At 42.4% G+C, this 10,080-nt stretch overlaps 1 protein-coding gene across 1 annotated transcript; it reads right to left on the bottom strand.

The window, feature by feature from the left end:
• Nucleotides 1–4,987: 4,987 nt before the first annotated feature.
• Nucleotides 4,988–9,652, bottom strand: rtn3 (reticulon 3; the record flags this gene model as incomplete). Its single annotated transcript, XM_071544072.1, has 4 exons — nucleotides 4,988–6,819; nucleotides 7,160–7,218; nucleotides 8,501–8,547; nucleotides 9,518–9,652. Coding segments are annotated over 4 exons (290 nt in total), but the record flags the coding sequence as incomplete, so codon positions are not given.
• Nucleotides 9,653–10,080: the final 428 nt, after the last annotated feature.

The following is a 10,080-nucleotide window of genomic DNA, read 5'->3' as shown; positions in this document are numbered from 1 at the left end:
AAAGGGCTTCTCCTCTGTCGCTCCCTCCCATGGCTCCTGTTCAGGAATGACCCTCGACTTTGTTTCGCACATCTGGATCCGAGAGTTACCGCTGAGGGACTGGCCGAAGTGACAAGAGTAGATCTGAAGCTTAGAGGAAAGATACCGGGAGCGCTTCAGGTTTCCCCCAAACGACCACAGGTGCTCTCGGAGGCCAAGAAAGGAAATGTTATGACCACAAATGTGTTCTTGTGGCATATCAAATTCAAGTGCAGGCACCTGTGGGTCATCCTATGCCTTCATCAGGGCGCAAGTCCAGCCCATGAGTGCCTGGACTTGGATTTTTTTTACGCCACAATAACATATCTGTGTTCATATTTCCTTTCTACCGATTACGTTTCCAGATCCAGAAAGGAGTCCAGGGCTTGTTTCTGGTCAGGGCCAGAGTCTTACGTTCTCAGGAAGTTAGAACAAGAGGCTTCGGCAAGGCCGATGTGAATTAGTTTTACGATAACGTGTCTGAAGACAACGCAGCACTTTGTCCCAAAAATTTACTAAATCCCAGCTTTCCTTGTGTACAGCTAATCGAATGAGACTGTTTGAAGTTATTGCTCAAGACAATGAATGCCACAGTGCAGTCCGTGATTTCAACTTTCTCTAGTCTGTTATTTAATTCCTTGTTTACAACGTTCATCCATTACAATGAGATATGTTATCTCTCTGTCAGCCAGTGTGTTATACGCCGGCCTGCATCCATTCCCACGATCCATAACCCATCTTGGCTAAAAGCTGCACAAAAAAAGAATCTATGTAAATATGCGGAAAATTATAATTATTTTTCCTTTATACAAGCACTTTTATGCGTCCTGGTTTCTACAAAACAAGTTTGTAATTACGCCCAGTTTTTCTACTTCATTCAAGAAACAACGCTACACCAAGGCCATTTTGCATGAAATGCTGTAACCATGCACAACTGTCATGACATTGCTGTTTAACGGCTGGAGAACGGTTCATTGGACTTTTTTTTGCGTTTGTTAATCACGTTGAATTTCTCCAGCTTCGTTTCTAATTTCACCATCTCACTCATTGTACAAAGTTTATGCAACGGAATAAGTTGAAGAAAAGCTTACAGCTGACTGAAAAAAAAACCTCGTTCTGCCATAAGATGTCGCTTGTTCACCTGCAACACGCACGACTCAGGGATTCTCCGTTTCCATCGCTATTCATTTGATCGGTAATCTTCTTTCAGTAACATTTAGACTGTTGACGTTTCAACAGATATTGGATGCAAGCGTCATATTAGCTCTAGACTATTAACTGAAGAATGAGCAGAATTTACACGCGCCCCGAATTGACGCTTTTGATATAAAAATAACGCGGTAACATAGTGAAGGAAATGTCTGCCCGAACCAAACTACACCCCCGCCCCCCACCTCCCACATCGCTCTTTTGACATAGCACTTAATTATTTAAAAATGAAGTCAGTTACAGCGAAATGAATGCTAAAAATAGTTTGTTGCGATGAGGTATGATGCGTTTGCTTGTGTGTGTATTTGTACTGTGTATGTGGTGGGAGGGGTGGGGGGGGGGGGGGGGGGGGGTACATATTAAAAAGACCCCCAGGGAGGTACTGTTTGGCTACAACCATGACGCCGCTCCTCAGCTTTTTCTTCCGTTCCATCTCGTCCACTCACCTTTCATCTGTACATGCCGAGCATTTCTTGAGATATGCATTCTCTCCTCGAAGATCCTTGTAATAAATAATCAACACCACGAGGCTGCCTGGTTTATTATTTACAGAATAATGCCATCCTCTGTTGCTGTGGATTTCAGCTATGTGCCATCGTGACCGAAGAGTCACACTTCAGCAATTCACTCCACTAATTAAAGGATAAACCCAGCCTTAAACTGTTTAAAAAGCAGCTATTGGCGATGTATCTTGCATTTTTGGGTCCATTTTGTTGTTTGGTGGTGTATTTTACTTTTTTTTCCCGTGGAAAACTAGCCAAACGTAGATGCTGTGATGTCATGTCCAGATATTTAAAGCAGCTACAATGCAGTTTGATAGCAGGAAACTTTTCAGCGATCTAAAACATCAATGGTAAACGTCAGGTTTTGGTGTCAGTCCCTCAGAATCAAAGAGCGAGGGCTTCTTCTTTCTTTCTACAAGTATAACCCACAGCTGAAAGCTACAAGTTCAGGCTCCCTCTCTGAGGATTGTTGAAAGGCATTCTGGGAAACGTAGGAAGTCACTAACTGAAGTAGAAGTAGACGAGGCAGGTTGAGGGAAAGTGTACATCAAAAAGGAGGAGAAAATGAAATCTGTTAAGCCTAAATAAAACCTCAAATTGCTAAGAGGAACTTCACCTAAACCAGCCAACATGCAGAACTGTATTAGTGTCACATTATGGTTGCACCACCCTGGACGCGACCTCACAACCTTTGTTGCCATAGGCAGGTCACAAATGTATTGAGCCAGCAAGGAAGTGATTCCACCTGTGTGTTTTTGTAGTATGACTTCATGAGAGCAGGGTTTTAAAAGCTGAGGCATTTTGAGGCTCCCTGCTGGTCTTAATGTCCAAGAAAATCAGTTCCCACCATTACTGTGGAATCTGCAGAGGCAGTGGAAAAATTTAAAAGTAGATTGTACTTATTTTGTCAAAATGGCAGCCTGCAACACCATTCTCTGCTCACAAATTTGCATATATCTTCTGTATAAAATCTGAAGTTTTTATCACATATAACTTGGATGGTCTTAATGATAATCTAGTTTGAACTTTTTACTGCTACAGTTCACAAACTCACACCCACCTGAGACATTCTGTGCCATAACTCTTCTTTTTCACTTCTTTTTTACTGGTCTAGATAAATAAAATCTGTTCAGCCTTTCAAGAGCTTTAGGTTTGGGCATGATATGCAAATTATTCCACGTTTGTCTAATTAGGTGAAAAGTTTGTTTCCCAAATTTCAGATAAAATTCTGAAAAAATTCTCATCTCATCCAGGTAGTGCTGAGAATTTTGTCATTAATTTTCTTTGAGGTTGGTCAAATATTGGGCTAAAAGTTAAATGTCTGTGTACAGTACAATTTATAGTAAGGGGGGTGTGGGGGAATCTCCCTCCTCTCTTCTCATCTGCTGTGCTGCAGCAATTCCCACTTTGTAATGCTTAAATAATTCCACATTTATGACCTTGTAGCGTGGATTCTATTATGCCATAACACACACGCGCTAAGTAAGTCGGCAAGGGTTCGTCTGACTTTTAATACTTCATGATTTCAGTATGCTTGCCCCGTCTAAAATTAGAAAGCTATAATCCTCTCTGGGCCAAAACACCATTCCCTCCATCTACAACGGACAGCGAACTCAAGTCAAATCTTCTTATTGGAAGATATTTCATCTTGATGCATATTTTAATCCTCAATCCTTCCATGCTGAGGATGTTTTTCTCCTCATCTAAAAAGCCCTAAAGTGCCCTGGAAATGCAGAGAAGTGAACACACCACCAGGCCACGCTCCTTTGACATGTTTTTATTAATTTCACTTTGACATCAGTACAGGGACCACATACGTTTTTTTTCTGTTTTCTTTTTTTTTTTCTGTAACATCTTTCCCAAAAGCTCCAAAATATGAACTAAAGTCATAGCTAGAACAAACAGAGCTCTGATGTTAGTGAACAACGTCTAGATGCCGGTCGAGTCAAAAGCAAAAACAAAAGACTTGCCAAAGACCAAAAAAAAACCATAAGAACACTCCTGCCACACTCCCATCCCCGAAGAAAAACACAGAGGAACAAACAGTAAAAGGAGAAAAAGCAACATGCTGTGAGGAAAACGGGTTAAAAATGTGCATGTCGATTCATTTTATATATTACACTCTGGAGCGATAAGCCAACTACGATGCTGCATCTTAAGAAAGAGGTTTGTAATAGAGAAGTAGTGATCTATTTCAAACATAGGTTGCATACTGTAACGTAGGTAACATGGCCTTTGCTGCACAAAGGCTTCACTGAAAGGTGGCGCTTTCGCAACACACACACACACGCTTCTGAGGTGAGGTAACACTGACAAAGTGTTAAACATAAGATGCATTGAACTGAATGTGTGTGGTTGGCAGTGTGTGAACAAACAAACAGCAGCTTGGGTGGGGTTGAGCTTTTTCACGAACACGACAACGCAGTCTTTCCAACTACAATATGCAACTTTAACATGAAAATAAATAGGATATATTCTACATGATCGGTCAGTGTGTTCATGCCTAAATCCCACCAGTTTGCCTGCAGTTGGCTTTTCAGTGATGTTGGGATGTTTCTGGGGTGTAAAGCGTTTGCTGTGGGCGTGGCCAGCAGTGAGCTGGTTGTGGCTATCGAAGTGAGGCTAGTGGCCACAAAGCAGGAAGTCACAGCAACATCAACAATGCAGGAAAGCAGAAAGAAAAGAAAGCACATCAGCAGGGTTTTTTTTTATATTTTATTGCAGATCGGTTGCGTTCGCCATCTGCTTCTTCTTCTTTACACATTTTCTTCCTCCGCCTCAGGCTAGATGACAGCTCATCAAGATGAGTGACAGGCGTAGGGGCGGGGCCTTGACCGGCTGAGGGGGGGGAGGAGGTGGGCAGGACTAAGGGTGACAAGTTGCATATTGTAGCTTGAACCCGCACTCTGTGAAGTGGACAAGTCTCTGAATCCAGTGGCTCGAGTCTGCTATAAGACACCAATGCGCACGGAATCAGCCAAGCATTGCTGCCAGACATCTGAGGCTCAACTCTAACCACAGACGACAATTTAAAAAAAAAAAAAAAACGCACAGTGGATGGGCATGCATGGGGAGGAATGTTCCACCGACGTTGCAGAGAAAACATTCAGCAGACGGAAAAGTCGTAGTAGTTACTGCATCGAGAGGCAGCGGGAACGATCTTAACGGATCGCTCCGCTGCCGGCCATTCATTATTCAGGAGGGGAAGTTGCACTAAACTGACAAAAGTGGCGTGCAAACTTACATCGGGGGGGGGGGGGGGGGGGGGGGGGGCACGATGAAACGAAACGGCGACGCTGTGTTCATCACTTCAGTCGCTTCTATAGAAATCCCTATCAATCCCGACATGTAGAGATGTAGCAGTTGTGCTAAAATAGGACTGTTTTTTTTTTCATTGAAGTCAAAAACACCATCATAACAATCACAAGTAATAATCATCTTATAAACAAAAAAAAAAAATCAGGGTCAAGAATATGATACAGCCTATATAAAGGGTGAGAATCTGTTTCCAGCTTATGCTATGACATGCGCTTGACGGCATTCAAAGAAAAAATAACAGATTAACGAACAAAGACCTCTATAATAAACCACTCAGCGGACTGCTTCCACCTTCCCCGTCTCCTCCTCTTTACTTTTAACCTGCCAAACCATCGGGAATCCACTTCTCAAGAGGCTGCTGGAGGGCCTCGAGGTTAACGTTAACGAAGCTCGAGTGACACTTTACGGAGCTCTTATTGATGCTGTTGTCAAGCTAGTAGGGAGTTCAAAGCAGCCATCCTATAAGTAATATCCATATCAATAATAGTAATAAGAGTAGTGATGAGAAGAATCAAAATTTACAAGTGAACGTGAGGGTTTTTCCGACACTTTGTGACTTGAACAGGTGCGACAAAAAAATGAGTTGCGACTGCTGTTAAGTAGTGGGGGGGGGCAACGTTTCCGTTGATATAAAAAGCGAGGCGAACTGGTTTCCATACAGCAGAGAGAGAGAGAGAGAGAGAGAGAGAGAGAGAGAGAGAGAGAGAGCTTGTTGTCGTCTTTAAGGTGTATATACATACAGAAAAACATTTCGAAAAATGCATCAAATCAAAAACAGGGTGAACTAGACCAAATTATCACAGCTGGCTCAGTGTTCAATCCTCTTTTTTTTTTTATTATTTCAACCTGCCTCGTGGGTTTTTGAAAACAAAAAAAAACAAAAAAAAATGGTTCAGTGCATTGCAGAAACTTACATACATAAGTGCCTTTAAGGTGAACAGAAAAAAACAACTCAAAAACAGGCCAATCAGTAAGAGAAATCTCATTACTACCTTTCTACACATGAACTTCTTTTTTTTTTTCTATTCATACGACTGCTGCAGAGCGAGAGAGCAGGCAAACGCTAGGCAAAAATGACACCCGAAAAAGTATTTTCCTCTTTTTTTTTTTAAACTTTTCTAACTCATTTTATCCGTTAACCTTCAGCGAAATGTGTTAAAAGTACAGACATTTGCTTTTTTTTTGTGTTTTTTTTTTTTTTATTTTTTTGCTAACAGCCACCCTAGAATGTAGAAACCCCACCCGCCGTCCGCTCGCTGCACACTACGAAAACCAGGTCATAGATTCAGTCTAGTTCACTCGACCCCCCCTCCTCCTCCTCCTCCTCCTCTTCCTCCTCCCCCCTTTCCCCCCGGTGGTGGGTCGGTCGCGGCGTTACATCACTTCCTCCCACTAGCGACGCTGCTTCCTGTCCGCGCAGGATACAGGTTTTTTTTCTTTTTTTTTTTCTCTAATGCTCGGAAGATAAGCTGCGCAGTAGTTTGTTGTTGTTGTTGTTTTTTTTACATTGAATATCGAGTAGCTCATTTTGTTTTTCTACCTAGCTGGTTCAGTGCGGTAGGGTGGGTGGTAGTAAGTAGTAAGACGGTTGGTAGATGATGGAGCGGGGGGGGGCGGGGGGGGGTGGAGTTAGATGGGGGGTGGGGTGGAGGGGGGAGAGGGAAGATGGTGATGATGATGATGAGGTTTTAGTGGGCAGGTGGGGTGGGTGATGGGGGCCGATCATTCGGTTTTGCTGCGCTTCACAGCTCCGGGAAGTTTCTCTTGCAACCTGGGAGGGGGGGGAAGAGAGAGAGAGAGAGAGAGAGAGAGAGAGAGAGAGAGAGAGAGAGAGAGAGAGAGAGACAGAGAGAGAGAGAGAGAGAGAGAGAGAGAGAGAGAGAGAGAGAGAGAGAGAGAGAGAGAGACAGAGAGAGAGAGAGAGAGAGAGACAGAGAGAGAGAGACAGAGAGAGAGAGAGAGACAGAGAGAGAGAGAGAGAGAGAGAGAGAGAGAGACAGAGACAGAGAGAGAAACGTAAGAAAACGCAAACATCTGTTCTCACGAGCCAAACTGGATTTATGCAGAAAAGCATAAGATGATCATCTGGGACACGATGTAGATGCGCTTACTTAGCCATTGTGGTGTTGACTTGGGTGCGTGCCACGTCGATGTACTGATCGATCTGGGTCTGGAGGGGAGGGGGGGGAGGGGAGAGGGGGAGGAGGGGGGGACAGAGCAGACGAGCATTAGTCAGGGGAAAAACAGCCAAAAACTAACAAGGGAACATTTTAGCCCGTTTTACCATTTTTAGAGAACTAGTAAAACCTACTTTTTTTCTGTTTATTTATAAAGCCCTTTATCACAAGCATGTCTCTACATGGCTTTACATACCATCATATACTTTACATACACTCATATACTAACACTTTACAATAAGGGTACATTAATTAAGGGTTAGTTAATGCTTAATAAGCATTAACGAACCCTTAATTAACAGTTAACTAATGTGTCTGGTAATCATTTACTAATGGTGTTCATGTTAACTAAGGTATTAATTTATACATTTAATAGTCATCTTTATAAACTATTAAATAATGTATAAATTAATACCGTAGTTAACACCATTAGTAAATTACACATTAGTTAACTGTTAATTAAGCATTAACTAACCCTTATTAAGCATTATCTAACCTTAACTTAGTGACCCTTATTGTAAAGTGTTACCATATAATCCTCACATACTGACCAGTTCTATATCACAGAACATAGGACAGAAGGGAAGGGTGGTTTCATTTACTGTCTCCATAACTTTTTTTGTGCATTTGTTATGTGCTTATGCTTCAAATTAAAGTGTCATGACACCCTCAGTTTGAGCCTCTCTTTGCCTTACTGTGTGATTTTGAAAAAATGCAAGTGGCACGAGTGGGAAAGACCGTCGCATGACGTGTAAAACCAAAATTGCACTATTCAGTCAAAGGTTTTTGGCGACAGTAAACTGGCATTTGCAGAGAAAATCCTGGAGAAATTATGTGATGGAATTATGTGATGTATTGTCGAGATTATGACCAGGATGAAATGTGTTTTATGTATTTGTGGAAAACAGAAACAAAGCTAAAATGACACTGGATAAATCTGATTTTTCAGATTAGGCGATAACCTTTTTGAGGGAAAATGAATTAAATTTATAAAAACAGACCAGTCCCACAAACTTCTTTTGTTTCTGGAGAAAATGGACAGTCACAGTAAATGACTGCATCAGCATGACGCCGACAGACAGTAAAGTGACTTCATCATTTCGGCAGCGATAGAGATGCAAAACGCCTCCGGTGTCTGATAAAGCCTGTAGTCACCCGGCGAGGTCACCCTGCTGCTGATGTAAGCGCTGATGTCACCGTCGCTCACAGGGAGGACTTTGGGACTCGCTTAGGAACTGGATTTTGTCATCCGATACAGGAGGGTCGGACTCTCACCTTGTTCTTCTCGTAGATCGGGGGCACGGCGAAGAGGAGGATGTCAGCTGGGGAGAGAGGCAGACATAGCATTGGGTGAAAATTTTGCAATGGTTGAGTAAGCCATAAAAGGAAATCTAGATTCTACCATTTGCTCAGTATGCATAACAAAGCATACTTTCTACTTGGTTTAGACAGATATCGGCCTTTTATTAAAAATCAGGTTATCAGTCTGTGATGTTTGCCATCGCCGATATGATTTAGCTTCCTCCCTGACCACAGCTAGTCCAAGTCCGTTCATATTCTTATTCATCCAAGCCCAATTCTCATGCCACATTTGGATCAGATTCCACACAAGTACGCATGCATTTTATTTTTACTACTTTTTTTTTTTTATATATCAGATGTCTGACCAGAGAAATCATTCCAGTGTGCTGTGGGGAGGGTTTGACTCAACAGCCTGTGAAAACCTGCCTCACCCTGCCTTGAGGAGCTGCTAACACACCTAAAACTATGTCATCAGTCTGGCTTTCAGTGGAGAGTTTTAGTGTCCCGTGATGGTCTGAATGCTGTTTCAGAGGCTTTTTCCACCCTGATAAGAATACAAACACTGAATACTTATCATATTTGAAATGAATTTGGCATGAAAATAGTCAAATTATCGACACAAAATACTGGTTATTGGCAACTTTGATCCAAAAATATCTGTATTGGCCTTCAAAAAGACCATATAAGTCAAACCCTAGTTTCTAAAAGAGGTTTACAGTGACAGTTTACCATTAGTGAAGCCAAACATGAAATTGCTCTGCTAAGTGTTGAGGAAGATGGCTTTAGCTGAATCCAATGTGATAGTCTTGGACCATTAGACGGTGCTTTACCCATCTTGTCAGCCCAGTAAAAGGTCACTGGTAGCACTGGACTAAATGAGCATGACGGCCTCATTACAGCACCCGGAGGGGCCGTTGTGGTCTCACAGACACCGGTGTCTGCGACTGCTAATGCTGCCGTTTTGGCATGAGACACCTAATGATGCCTTACCCAAGATGAGGATGGTGATTCCGTTGAAGACGGCTCCCACGTAGGTCAGCAGCCACATGACCACAGCCAGCTGGGGGGAGGGAAACGGCAACACAAACCCGCAGTTAGTAGACAGCAGGAGGGCTATAGGAGGCCCTGAGGGAGCCGGAGAACTGAAGCATTCTAGGACAACACATCTATATTAGGGTCATATACAGATACAGTGCAAAAGTCTTAGGCACATGTAAAAAACATCCATACAGATGCTTTTAAAAATAATGAAATGAAAGTTTCTCCATCCATAATCAGAGAAAATGGACTATAAAGAGCAGTCTATGACAGTGGTTCTCAATGTGGGGTCCAGGGACCACCAGGGGTCCCCAGCAAATTGATAAATTATTAAACATCACCATTATTTCATTTACAAGAAGTTAACACAATTAGAGAATGTAGAAGAATGACTGTTCTGATCATAGTTTCTCTGTTATCTCTCTACCTACAATACAGATAGTCATGGGATTCTGGACAAAATCATATCTAACAAAAATATTCTCAGATTTGGGTCTGAGAGACAAAATTGTTAT

Source organism: Centroberyx affinis, unplaced genomic scaffold (genome assembly GCF_046629955.1).
Source record: "Centroberyx affinis isolate AG114_WGS23_722 - 3 ecotype Tasmania unplaced genomic scaffold, CSIRO-AGI_Caff_v1 ptg004451l_1, whole genome shotgun sequence".
Taxonomy (NCBI): domain Eukaryota; kingdom Metazoa; phylum Chordata; class Actinopteri; order Beryciformes; family Berycidae; genus Centroberyx; species Centroberyx affinis.
This window is presented reverse-complemented; position numbering and strand designations above follow the sequence as displayed.